Source organism: Ornithodoros turicata, chromosome 1 (genome assembly GCF_037126465.1).
Source record: "Ornithodoros turicata isolate Travis chromosome 1, ASM3712646v1, whole genome shotgun sequence".
In the NCBI taxonomy this organism is placed as follows: domain Eukaryota; kingdom Metazoa; phylum Arthropoda; class Arachnida; order Ixodida; family Argasidae; genus Ornithodoros; species Ornithodoros turicata.
Window position 1 is genome coordinate 182617869 of NC_088201.1, and position 13862 is coordinate 182631730.

Genomic DNA, 13862 nt, shown 5'->3' on the forward strand with positions numbered 1-13862 from the left:
TCAAAGAAGATATTCTTGATCAATACAATTACAATCAAAATTACAAGTTTTATTATAAAAAGTCTGAGACGTGAGAACATGATATGGAAGCTAACTTTAATATTCCAACATGACATAAATTTAGTTAATCAGTTTCTTATGAAGTGAATAGCGCAGACATAAGGAAATAATTGGAATCAACACACAACATTAATATGACGTACTACATAACCTACCTACCTGACGTACCTAACTGACGTATTCTCCAATATGTAGGGAAATAATAGCTCCACAATACCATATCAAAATGAGAAACAGTCACCACATTTAATCAAAGAAGATATTCTTAATCAATATGATTACAAACAAAATTACAAGTTGTATTATAAAAAGTATAATATTCCTATACGTGAGAACCATCAGTGCAATAGCGGGAAGTTATGATAGTTGTAATTAAATGTGAACAGCAGAGACCCTGGGAGGCCATGGGACACAAATGACACGAACGCAAGAGGAAATAAAATCTATACCACTACAAAGAAGTTATTCCTAATCAATATGATCACAATCAAATTACTAGTTGTATTATAAAAAGTCTAATGTTCCGGCCTATGCCTAAGAACCATGCATCATTGCAATAGTGTGAATATCTGCCATAACATTTCGAGCGCAATAGGCAATCTAAGTTTCATATTCCAACATTACATAACTTTTAATTAATCAATTTCTTATTAAGTTTTGTTTCTCGTTATTTCCTTACGTCTAGACGTAAGGAAATAACGAGAAACAATACAATCAACAAGAAAGCCAAACCTGCACACCATCCAACACACAGAGAAATAATAGCTAATCAATCTATCAAAAGGAGAAATATTACAATATAGTACAGACTTAACGCGGAAGAACAGAGGAACACTCTAAGCGGCGACATGTGAACAACAACAGAGGAAAATAATCTATCATTGAACCATCATAAAATCGACCAACATACAATTTTCATTCTAACAAACACTACGAACCTTGATGGAGATATCCAAGACATAGAAAATATGCACTGTTTTCATCTCGGTTTTCACTCTTTTCCTCAAAGCCAGGAGGCTTTATGTCTCTATCTATATGACCAAGACGAAACAACTCCCATGCTTTATCACTCAAAGGGTTGGGGGCTATATTCCTTCGCCCAGCAAACAGGGCGTTCTAGAGGCCAGATAAGATAGTCCTGTATGAAGCAGCGGCGACGCAGAAGACGTTCGGAGGCTTGCTGTGACCATGATCTTCGCAGTCAGGTTATTTTTGCGTTGCCTTCGACACCCCCTTTTCAACGATTTGTTCAGTGAACAATGTCTATGTCACCTAGCACCGCAGTGCCCCCGTGGTACGCGTACGTCCGCTTTATAAGTGGCCGAAAGCGTCACGTTGTCCGCGTTCGAGATATCAAAAACTTCTATCTGGAACACTTGCGCGATTTTGACAAGACACGGCCGTACTCTGTAAAATGGACCTCACAAAAGAATCCAGACGAGGACGGGCACTACCAAGTTTTTATTCTACTATGGTGAAAGTTCACGGAGTTGAAACTAGCGTTTGCTCATATTTTCTTTGCGCAGAAACGAAAGAAGACGCAGAAGCGCTCCAGAAGAAAAGGATTCCAGTGCCACCACCACGAATGGGAAGCCAACTGGATGTTGCCGAGGAAATACCAGATGATGATGATTAAATCGAACGCACTGGAACGCAACAGGCGAGTGGTTAATTTAGCTTCGCATGGAGCACCAAATGGAGCCAAAATGAGTTGCCTCAATTTGAAAGTCTTCATGTCCTGTAACATGCACAGTTGTTTCAATTATGCCATGCCTATCAACCAGATGTTACAGCACGTGAAAACTGGGCAGTACAATTTGTGTTGCGAAGTGGAAATGACAAGATTTCTTTGTGGTGTGCCACATATACATGTGGCAGGGTGTTGGCAGCTGTTGGGTACGCTTTAATGCCATGCAGATGAATTGTTATTTGCAGTCTTTTTTTTTCTCAGATCCATCTGGGAAATGATGTGTGGCTACCGCTTGAGAGATATGACCACATTCTCGCCATTGGGGATCTGAAAAAGGCTGTCAGAGATGCAGCTATGTCCATTTTCTCGACTGGCGGTCTGCTGGACAAGAGCACCACCGGTCTCCCATCTAACCGATGCATACAGAGTGGTGCAGTCGGGAAGGAATGCATCGACGGCAGGAAGCTCGTGGCATTGTACAGCAAGTTGTTCCACTTTTCTCGTATCGACGGTGTTCCCCTGCCACCACTGAAATGTCCCTTCATTTGTTGACAGACCTATGTGCCAAGTACTGCGATGCACACTTGATAACAAATACCAAAAATGAACAGCATGAATGTACGCAATGTACTGCGCGCAAAAATACAGATGATGAGAGAAGCACTGGTGGGTATGCATGTACATCTAACATACAGGGTGTTTGCACCAATGTGTCCAAATATTTATTTAAAAAAACGCATCCCAGGGTATATGTGCCATAACAACAAATATTTAACAACTATTCAATTGAAATAAATTTACAGAATTCAACGATTTTATTTGCTAAGTTAGCCTGGCGTTTTCTTTTTCTTTTTACTGAAATGGAAAGCGCCATACTAAGGTGTAGAATTGGGGTAGCTGGTATGACATTTTATGAAAAACAGCCACAAAAAAGACAAGGGCGAATGGATGTTGTCCTGAGCGCTTCCGTTTGTCCTTGTCTTTTTGCGGCTGTTCTTCATACAAGGGAAGCCCATGTTGGATTTATTCACTATCGTCACTGAGTGCATTCCCTACTGCAACCGGGAAAAAGCGAAAAATAAACGCGGAAATTGTGGTTTTCAGTTGCACAGTTTGTCAGCCGCTATCTGTTCACTGCTGAGAAGGCCTTACCATTTCTCGTCCATGTCACTGAAAATTACAGAACAGAAAGCAGGAAAGACAGGTCACATCACAATGCACCGATGACGTTGTCAACAAAAGCAGCTTGTGTGGATGCGGAATCTGAAGGGGGGAGCAGAGGATCCATGTCCGGTCGTGAAGTGAACAGATTGTGGCCGACAATATTTGCACCTGAAAGCTTCGCCATTTCCCCGTTTTTTTTTCACTGTCTTTGTTATGGCATATAATGCATTCCGTGACGTTTCCGGATAAATCTGGCACGGGCTTTCCATTTCCGTAAAAAAAAAAAAAAACGTTACGGCAAGTTGACCAGTTGAGGAGTGTAATCGGGATTACAAAAAACATTACATTACTCAAAAATCGGGATTTATTTTTGCTGAAAACCAAAAATATTTTTTTGGCATCGCCAAGCACCCCAGACATGTATGCTGAAAGCTTCAGTTATACAGTATGTGAGATTTAAGTATATGTATTTGGCGCAATAGAGTAGATGCGACAAGCAATACCGGAGCGCTTTTTATTTATATTTATATCTGCCTTTTATTTTGTTCTCAGTTCTTTCATAGTTGTATATACCACCTGCTCGTATCAGTTATACATTCCTCGTTCGCAAAGATCAAATAGTTACTTTGAGAGACGAAGATTGTTGGCCAACAAAGTATTGCTCTGAGTCACAGGGAGGTAGGCTGTCTTATAAAAGTTAACTGTCGGAGAACGGAATGAACAACTGGCAATCGATCAGCACGGTATTCACTTTTTTTTTATTTTTAACGTTAAGTCTTTGTTTGTAACGCTTCTGTTATTTCAATCATGAGAGACCAACTGCCCGCCAGATCATAGGCATTTTACATACGAGCTTAATCTCTCTTGAGTACTGTGTGATACCAGCAATGTTCAGGTCAGAGTTTGTTACCAGCTAACAAAGTACATGTCGTTGTATTTTGCAGAAGTCACAGTGATGAAGGGGAGAACTGATGTGGAAGTTCCACTGCCATGCGGACCGTGCACATGCGACTATCCTACGACGTGCCCCGCAAACCAGACTACAAGAGAGACTCGTTAAGTTCAGCAAGTTGTAATCTCTGTCTCTGTCTCTACTGTCACTTGTAAGTTGTAATAAAGTTTGATAAAACCCTGTTTCTGATGCCTGTGTGTCCTGCGTACATGATTCATCAAAGAGCTGCTCCTGCAGGACCACATTAGGTCACATAAAAATAGACCACATTTGGACCACAATGAAATATGATCATATGTGACCTCAACCAATGGGAACCTAGAGGACCACCTGAATGAGATCTAATAAGGCTGGACTGAATGAGACCCACCGTTATAATCACATATGGGGTGATCCTTGTGGATCCCATTCTTTCTTTTTTTTTAATAGGGTAGCCTTATTGGAGCTGTACTGCGATGGGCGTGATTTGTGGAGCATCAAACACTATAAGAACCGTAAAACTTTCAAATGATAGGTCTTTCAAAATGATGTCAATACAATAACATTTCTTATGGTACAACTTGCGAGGAAAGATGCAGCAGTAAACGAAGTTAGCTAATACCCGTTTACGCACCCGTTTACATACCGGCTTATATATTCGCTTTTGCTGAATCGGAAGCGGGGAGAGGGAGGGATGATGTTTTCACTTTTTACCTTTTCATTTTTCTTTTTCCTTTCTGATCTGCAATACGTGAAATTTTTCTGCGGCCTATACACTACAGACTCTAGAGCTCGTTCATGGCCGTGTATAGTGCTACAAAATATCGTTTCTTTGGCTTCATCATTACTTTCAAGCGAAAGACTGACTCATTAAATTTTCTGCGTTTCTCCTGACTTATCTCTTTCCGGTTATTATATTTATTTGTCACCAGATACTGCAACGTTGTTCTTGTAAATGTAGTTCTTGGCCAGTCCTAAAATTTATTTCCGAGCTATGAGAACAGTGGCCGCTCCTACATAAAGCTTCATTCTGTAGCAGCACACGCCGCTACAATTTTATCGTTTTAACTAGTTTGTTCATTGGAACGTCCTGGAACTGATCTGACTGATACGCCGAGGCTATCTCCAACGCGATGAATTTGACACCTGAACCTCGTCAGCCAATTTCTATAGCTGAAAAGTGCTATTAGGGCCACACTTCAGTAAGCGGAAATTGTATCCTGTTAATTTAGTGACCCGGCTTAGATCATGTTGGAATCTCCTTATTACAACTGGTTGGTCAGTCAGTCCAAGTCGCAAAAATAGTAGGAATACTTGAAGGGTTCTTCAGAAATGTTATCATGGGATGAAATTAATTAAATTAATTGGGTGTTTACGTCGCGAGACAATCATGGGATGATCATGTGCATTATGTTTAAAGGGAACGCATGAGAGCCATTGCTATCTTAAGTCGATACATCTTCCCAAAGTGTGTAAAGATATCTACAATACGTTAATAGTGTAATATAGATCAGTTATTGTCAACCACATCGAAAAACAACATAAGTTTATTTCTTCACCGAAAACGATCGAGTCATGCGATTTATAGCATGTGTGTCCCCCGTCTCTCATACCACCAGAGACGACTTTCAGACGATCATGATCACAACGCAGGATTTCTATAAGTACTTCTTCTGAAGTCTTATGTCTTCTCTGAAATAGAATCACCTCGTAATTTTATCTCTTCTCAGACTGCAACAAACTGCATGCTACGAGGAAACCACGCATTTGGAAAGTTTCGCCCTCACGAAGTAACTACCGAAAGCGGCATTACTTTATAACACACCATAGTTTGTGTGATTGTGTAAGAGAATGAATTAATATGTTTCTCAACCTTTATTGAGAGATATGAGTGAGAGTAAAATCAACATTTTCCGTGCCAGAAAAAGACAACAACGAAAGTTGCAATCTACGCGGAAAATCTGCAAATTTACGCTAACTGAACTAAAATGTGCGGGCTGAACTCATGAACCTATTCGAGAATTATTTCTGCTCTAAACCCGAAATGAACTTTAAAAAGTAGCTGATCAAATCTTCCCTAAAAACACGCAGCGCTATGGAAACGTCGTCTGCTCCACGAGGGTGTCTCCTCCCAAACGACGCGATCGCCCCATGCGGGAGCAATTGTCCCTAAGTGACCTTGTCTATTGTATTCGAGCGGAGTTTCCAGACCAGAAAGAGTATTGGGGGACCGTGGTACTGACAGTGTTAACACAGAGTAACTGTGGTTATGAGCAGCATACAGATATAAAGAGCTGAAGAGAGATATGTGGAAAGAAGTGTGAGGGTGTTATGTGCTCGATATGTTGGAACATCTGCTGTCAACTGACACAGCGTGAAAATTGGGGACAGAGACATACACAACACAAATGGTGTGCGTGTCTCTGCCCCCACTATGTCAGTTGACTCCACCCAACTAGCTATCATTGGAGGACTTTTGCATCTGCTGTCATTTGTCACAAAAGTCAGAGACAGAGTTCGTACGAGAATTTTTTTCAAGGCCTTTCAAGGACTCAGTGGACTTCTTAGGATAATGCCTCTATGCTTAGAACTAGTTTGATAGACACTACTTCTGCAAAGATCATCATCACAAAAATTACAATATAAAAGCAAAATAACTGCGACAGCTACTATTTTTATTGCGCCAACATCCTGCGACAATAGCCCTCATGTCGGTTGTGCAACAATGCTTAGAAGCTATGCTTTACGAGCGTATTTCCTCACTTTAAATTTTAATACATGCACTCTACAACCATGTCACTTGCTGTTCATAAGACACACTGAACTGAACAGAACGCATATGGTGAACATGGGAATGCAGGTGGGCACACGTGCAGGCAAGTGCAGTGGAAGCTTTTGTTTGAGGAGCTGCCAGACGACATGTAAAAGAAATGCTATCAGGCAGTTCCTAACAAGTTCTCCATGTGGCCAGATGAGAAGCAATGCCAGCCTACATTTGATATGATAGGCTGAACAAAATTTATAAGAAATTACAAATTTAGGAATATGATATTTGAATCTGTGGAAACTTATGTATGGATAGGTCGTACATGACAATTATCGTGCCTCCAAATTCAAGGATTTCCAAGGATTTGAAATATACCATTTGCAGGTTAAAATGTTTTCAAAGGTTTCAAGGCCCTGTGCAAACCCTGGATGGAGATATGTTACATAGAAAAAGTGTATGTTAACTCACTTGTATGCGTTCCTGCTAGCTTCGGCTGAGAGGGAGGTTGGACTTGCATGTCAGTGCTCTTAACTGCTTGTATTCTTCTTCGTATTCCCGTGGCTTCCTTTGCTGCAGTATTTGTCCAGTCTGAATGGGGATGCTCAGCTTCTACTGCAGTCAACCTTACCTTTTCATTTTCAGACAACACGCGATGATGGTGGCGGGCTTCTGACAATAGGTTGAATGGCTCCACTTTTGTCACAGGCGTTGTTGTCTTCTTGAGAGAAAATCTCTGTTTTGCGCTCGGTGGTGGTTGAGCACTGAACGGTTTTGGGTGCTATGAAAACATTTCTTTTCTTGTAGTTTCAGTGGCGACTTAACATCCTTTCATCGTTGACTCATCGTTTCGAGAAACACTGTGTTGTGCTCGTCAGAGTTTGTGATTACACTAGGTTTAATCCCCTTAAGTGATATTTTGCATAACACATACGGTACTTCTACAGTCCAATATGCACTGAGATGCGACTTGAAATGAAAGATGTGCTTTGAGGGAGATCTAGGGCCTTGTTTTTTTGTGAGATGGGATGAATCCATAATTTTCCGTATCCGAATCGAAGGAAGGTTCTTCCTAATCCACGAATCTCGAATCTTTCGAGTCCTTCCTTCAAAAGAGCTTTGAAAAGGCCAGAGAAAAAACACATACAGAAAAGTGTTTTGAAGCAGATATATTTGTTTAATGAAAAACAAATTCAATAATAGTTCATTTTCATGACAAAATATACCACATAGTTCGTCAGAAAAAAAAATCGAGAACAAACGGGTAGAAAGCGCTTTTTTGTGATTTGCGTTTTTTTCGCAACTTTGACGTAGCGTATCCCTGTCCAGGTAAGAGCAATCGTCCAAATATTTTTACTACTTATTGACTATACCACAGGCTTTCAAGCCAGGGGACAGTTCCATCTAGTCAAGTCTAGAAAATTTCATACAGAGGTCGCAAAAATGCTCCATCGTCAGTTTAGCGCGGTCTTTGACGGGTTATTTCTCCACCGTCTTTTTAAAGTAGGGCACCGCGAGTTATACCATCGGAAAGCTTAAACTCTTCTCTTTCTAATGATGCCTAGAACACACCTCTAGAGCCTTTTGTTAAACTACAGCATACATTTCAATCATAGTAGGTACGAGAAAATTGGCGAATTTTGCGTAACTCTTCTGCAAAAAAGCCATCTTAATTTTTTAAAATAAAATGTGTACTTGAAGAATAATGCATACCTGCCAACTTGGGAACATCCAAATTAGAGAGATTTAAAAAGTTCGCGGGGGGGGGGGGGGGTAGGAGAAAGCCGATGTTGGGTGGCTTTTATTATTATTATTTTTTGCCAACATTGACAGACATGCCATCAACACTAAAATGAAGCTCAGCCTGTCCACTTCAAAATATAAAAAAAATCTCCAGGGTACTTTCTTCTAATTTTTGAAACAATTTTTCAAATCTGTCCCAGATGCAAGCGGGCCCACCCTCTTCAGGTTCAAACGCTACCGGCGCTTTTTTTTTTTTTTTTTTTGTCCGAGACGGGCAGATTTTGAGATTGTCTGAGCGTGTGGGTAGAACTTTTTAACGCGACTGGGAAATTGTATTCCTGTAATAAAGCCGGGAAGGGGTAATTCAATCAGGCATTTTGCTGGCGACGTCTCCGGCGGATGTCCCTGTGGGTGTTCCGATACAATGCGGGGAGTAGTAAAAATTAGCATGGCTACATCAGTTTTTTTTTTAATTATGTGTTAGCACCGTGAAGCAACTGTGGCTATGAGCGGCGTACAGACGTGGACAGATGGAGAGAGGACAGCAGGAAGGAGTGGGGGGACAGAGGGGGGCTACATCAGTCTACACCAGTCTACACTCAGTTGATTACTGGCTGCCCGGTTTCCGCTTGACGCCGTCACAGGAGGCTTGTCGCTATAGGTTAGACACTGCGGTAGGGTCATTGTATGTGAAAGGAAACAAGCTTCGCTGCATGTCAGTCGCCACTGTCTTCGTCCATGGAGTCAGCCTCAGTAACTCGGCTGACATAAACAACACTGACCTCAACTCGTCGAAATTTCTATGTGCATGTGCCCCGTCCGGCGCACTGTGCTGTGAAAGTGGCCATGGAGCATCCGTCTATGTCAGTGAATGTGAGTGACAGTCCAATTTGTTCATTTGGTCCCAATGGATGCAGCGATGAGCGCACTTCCCCTCCAACAAAGTTCACTGAACTAAGTGAAGAGGACCAGTACCTTATTTCTGCCCGAGGAAAGCGCGCCTCTTCCTCAATCACTGCCGTTTGCAAGAACCATCGTGCGCTCTTTGTGCGAAGGTACACCTTAAAGATGGCATCCAAGTGGTGCGTCGACCCCCTTGGACAACACAGGAAGAGAGAGCGCGGAACTAAAATAATATCGTCAACCCTAGCAAAGAACGCAGCAAGGCTTGCGCTAGTTCCTGGGGACAGATTGTGCCCCAAATGTTACATGCTGTGCACGAAGCACCAGTCTGATCCTTCTAGCGAGACAGAGCCACTGTCCAGCCCAGGTCATGACCTGGCGTTCGCAGATCAGGACACATTGCAACTTCTTGGTGAAACTCCGTTTAGACGGCAAAGAGCTCTACCCCAGAGACAGATGTATGCACAGGAGAAGCTCCGTAGGATAGAGTGCAAAGCCAGGAAAGCCCTGGAAACTTCGTTGGGCATACCAATGGCATCCACTTCAGGAGCTGAGGAAGAAATATTCGTCTGAACAGAGCCAATCAAAAAAGGTCACGATTCTAACGTTAGCCCCACCGTCGTGGCAACAAACAATGCAGTTTTTTGGAGCTTCGGAAAGTCTTCTTCGCCGAGCACGAGAAATTAAAAACACGATGGCCATCTTCAGCGAGAGGAAGGGCTCCGTTGTCTCTTGTGACCAAGGAATCAATTGAGAAGTTTTACCAAGATGACTTCATATCCTACTGCATGCCAGGACAAAAGGATGTTCCCAAGGGTCATCAGAAGAGGCTAATGCTTACGGGCTTGAAGGAAGCCTTTCTCGTATGGAAGGCAAGCAACCCAACTCTAGAAGCTGGATTTTCTACATCTGCATCCTTGAGGTCTCCCTGGTACGTGCTTGCTGGAGACCCAGGAACGCATTCAGTCTGTGTGTGCTCTTCAGCGCGTCTCGGACAAATAAACAAACACCGGTAGCGTTTCAAGTCTTACACGTTATAGAGGGTGGGCGCGCGGAATGGGCGCCCGCTCGCATCCGGGTCAGAGATTTGAAAAATTATTACAAAAGAATAAAAAAAGTACCCTGGAATTTTTTTTATATTTTGAAGTAGATAGGCTGAGCTTCGTTTTAGCATTGGCGGCATGTCGGTATCAGGATGGCAGCTTCACCTTTTATTCCTTCGAATGTTGGCAATTTTCGAAAATTTGCATATTGCCCGCCATATTTCGCAGCCTTCTCCTTTAACCGAAGGAATGAAATTTTTTCTACATATTAACCATGTCCACATCTATCAGGACACCAAATTTCATACTTGTGCATGCTTCCAGCAAACGGGAAAAAATGCCAAACATGCGACAAAAACGCAACAGTTATAGCCTGTAGTCTGAAAGTGGCAAATCTCAAATAGCTTGAGCCGTTCCCTGCGGAGAAGCCATTAAACGCACCCCACTTTTTGGCCCTCCCGCAGACTTAGGCGCCGCCTCGCATGAAGGCCGTGTGGAATTCGGCTGAAATATTTTTCTGACATTCATAATTCAATGATACGAAGTAGTGAAAAAAAAAAAAAAATTGTCAAAGTCTGTAGGGGTCGGGCCACGATTTTGGGACGGTTCTTGTGGAATGACCCATATAATTTCTTCCTGCAGACTTGTTTACAATGCTGTTGGTGGCTGTGGACCTTCCAATGGTTGAAGTATAATTCTGCAGTGTACTTCTAGTAACAAGTAGACATTAACTGCTATTAAGATAGTGAAAGAACAATACATAAAGCAAAGGGCAATATGAAAGGAATCATAACATGGAAAGAAAACCAGAATCTAAGAACCTGGGTCTTTCTGAAGACCTGTTCTCTGAGAACTAACCTGCTAGGAGAAAGTGACAAATACAAATTATGAACAAATAAAAGTGGTATACACCAGTCTATGACTATGAAACTGACTATGGAAGTCTATGACTTGTGGTTACTTAAGGAATTTAGCACCTACCTCTTGAGATCGCTGTCTCTCGTGGGCAATGAACTCTGCTTTCTTGTGGAGAGACTCCTCAAGTTTTCTCTGGAACGAGAAGAGTTCTGGAGTGGTGCTCCTCGCTCTTGGGGTGGGAGCTCGAGCACCCAATCCCCTGACATTCGGCAGTCGTGCAGAGGACGTCTGCTTGCTTTTCTGTAATTATTCAGAAATTAGCATTGATTTTTAAAAAATTTTGAAAACACAGCAGTATCAAATTCAAACCTTCAGCCAATGTGTCAGACAGTGCCACAGCAAACTAAAGTGCAGCAAAGGCTACAACGACAAGCTAAAATGGCACATGCTAATACACCTTAAGAAGCTATCCTGGCTTTACACCTCCATGAGTTTCCTGTGGGGGTGTACTTTACACTTTCAATTCAATTTGATTATGAGTTATGCCATACACAGTATACAGTGGGGGCCCCGTAGCATAGCTAGAGGTGGGGCCTCCCCGGAAACGATCTGAATACCATACGTGGTGACAACATCAGAACAAGCCATGAAATATAAGGATGCACATTATATGGAAAGTCAAGGGAATATATGGTCACAGTAAGGGGGAGAGCACAAGGGGGGCAAGAGAAAAGAAAAACAAACAAAATAAACATAAGAAACAAAAACAACTGAGAACCAGCAAAAATGTGGCGCTTACGAAGGTGAACAGTGTAAGCGAAAAAAGCCCATGGGAGAAACAAGACAAATAGGTGAAAAAGTTACTGTGTATAAAAATGAGGAGTGTGTGAGCTTGTCTTATCACTGGACAATTAAATTTACAAAAATGCAGAGTACCCTGGAGAAGCAGCCCGATATGTTGACGAGAATGAGCACAATGAGACGTGACCAACCAGTGGTCTAGTCACAGGGGTAAGTCCTCTCCCTCACGTAAATTTCCCGTACGACACTTCCCGAAATATTTATCTGGCTATGCTACAGGAGGCAATCCATTGAGCAGTCGTGAGTGCACTACCCACTCCACTTCCATAGGGGCTCCCTACATCACGCAGTGACGTCAACCTCACTCGTTCTTTTACGGGTTCTCAAAGACCCTGTCCAGAAAAATACTTTTGTCACACACACTAAGCAGACTGTGATCGTTGCTTTTCTGCAAGAAGGCTAATTATTATTTCTCGTGCAACCCACCGCACCAAAAAAATAAAATTGCTGGTGGGGTCTCCTAGTCAGTGACACAGCCATCTGTGCATGCTTTCAAATTCATTTTCGCACTTTTGTTGTTTTGCAGCTTCATTCATGGATTTCACACAAAGTGTGAATCAACACGCAGTCCGAATGTCCGATATCACCAGTGCTGATATTGAATACGGGAATACTACTTGAGCTCTGATCAATCGTGCGGACGTTCCACGAGACAACATTGTATTTAACCGTGAAGGCTGAGAGTTGACATACAAAATGATAATGATATCAGTTCTTGCAAGATTAATAATGAATAATTATTTGGGAGAACAGCACTCTTCAGGATGAAGATGAAGTTTTCAGGCACAAATCAATGCACCATTCCAGATGAGTCCACTGCACAAACAAAAACTTGAGGCATACTATTACTGTTGCAGCATTGTGGCTGCACTTCCTTCCTAGCTATAGAACTGTCAACAACTTCTGAAGGGGAGAAATAAGTTAAGCACTCAGCAGCATAACGTCTGACAAGACATTTGAAAAACATGTTGGCATGGTGAGAGTTCCTGTACGGATGATCCAAGTAGCCATACAATTTCGTCCCAATTTTTTTTTTTTTTTTACCACAGTTCCAGTGCCAGGGCAATACTGCACCCCACTGCTCACGTAGCATGAACAAATGTGATATCTTAGAGTATTGGAAAGCGGAAAGTTAAATCATACTGAAAAGATTGCTTTGACATGCCATTCTTAATTTGAGCAACACCACAGTAGACTCAAGTGTAGCTAATGACATATGCATAGTACATAAATAATTTTTTTTTACATTATCATTAGAAGAACAGACCTGTTGCAGACATGTCAGTTTGGAAAGAGCGGAGACCAAAGCCTCAGTTCCAACGCACGCTTCTTTGACTGGCTTGTTGTTGTAGTCTAGACTGGAAGTGAACAAAAGACAGAACATGAGTGTCGCCCAGAAAGTGAAGCTTGTATCTCCGTGAAGGATATCATCTGCAAAGACTTGCCACAGGACAGCGTAAATGAGAACTTTCACTTGTATATTTCTTCATGATTTGCCTATTGTGTTGTGAATCGATAGAAAGTCACTCGAGGTGGGACTTACGGAACTGCGCTACTCGTGGGTCGACTCTCGAGCACCGATGTATTTCGTATATGCAGAAGCAAGGATGATAAAGTACACATGTCGTCTATCCAACTATAAGCCTACATTCTCGAATGGCACTCTTCTTCTTCTTCTTCTACCAATGAGATAATGGCCGTGAGCCACTAAAGGAGATTGGCCAGGACAAAAGGGGCGTGAGATGTTTGTTTATGTCTGTGCAGTAATGATGGGGACTAAGGCCAAGTCGGATCCAAGTATCTTATGACATATATGACATGTGATGACTAAAGCAGGAACTGGAT

At 42.1% G+C, this 13862-nt stretch overlaps 1 protein-coding gene and 1 long non-coding RNA gene across 3 annotated transcripts; one reads left to right on the forward strand and one right to left on the reverse strand.

The window, feature by feature from the left end:
- Positions 1-1020: 1020 nt before the first annotated feature.
- Positions 1021-13648, reverse strand: LOC135378862 (uncharacterized). 2 transcript variants are annotated; one of them, XM_064612009.1, is made up of 6 exons: positions 13561-13648; positions 13285-13375; positions 11280-11456; positions 7241-7390; positions 7081-7182; positions 1021-1706 (listed from the first exon to the last, which is right to left on the reverse strand). In XM_064612009.1, the coding sequence occupies exons 1-5, from the start codon at positions 13638-13640 to the stop codon at positions 7096-7098; spliced, it is 585 nt and encodes a 194-aa protein (XP_064468079.1). In that variant the 5' UTR covers positions 13641-13648; the 3' UTR covers positions 1021-1706; positions 7081-7095. The 2 variants fall into 2 exon arrangements, 1 of the variants encoding a protein (XP_064468079.1); XR_010418592.1 differs by lacking the exons at positions 13285-13375; positions 13561-13648 and adding an exon at positions 11526-11597.
- On the forward strand, positions 1038-4050 carry LOC135378863 (uncharacterized). Its single transcript, XR_010418593.1, has 4 exons — positions 1038-1534; positions 1587-1720; positions 2012-2416; positions 3859-4050. It is a non-coding gene; the product is annotated as an uncharacterized LOC135378863 (long non-coding RNA).
- Positions 13649-13862: the final 214 nt, after the last annotated feature.

Excerpts from the sequence above, each read along its gene's own strand:
- LOC135378862 (XM_064612009.1), bottom strand. The coding sequence starts at position 13,640 with ATGTGTACTTTATCATCCTTGCTTCTGCATATACGAAATACATCGGTG. Across the intron at positions 13,376-13,560 it reads CCCACGAGTAGCGCAGTTCC|TCTAGACTACAACAACAAGC; the intron begins GTAAGTCCCACC and ends GTTCACTTCCAG. Across the intron at positions 7,183-7,240 it reads TGTTGTCTGAAAATGAAAAG|CAAAGGAAGCCACGGGAATA; the intron begins GTAAGGTTGACT and ends CAAATACTGCAG.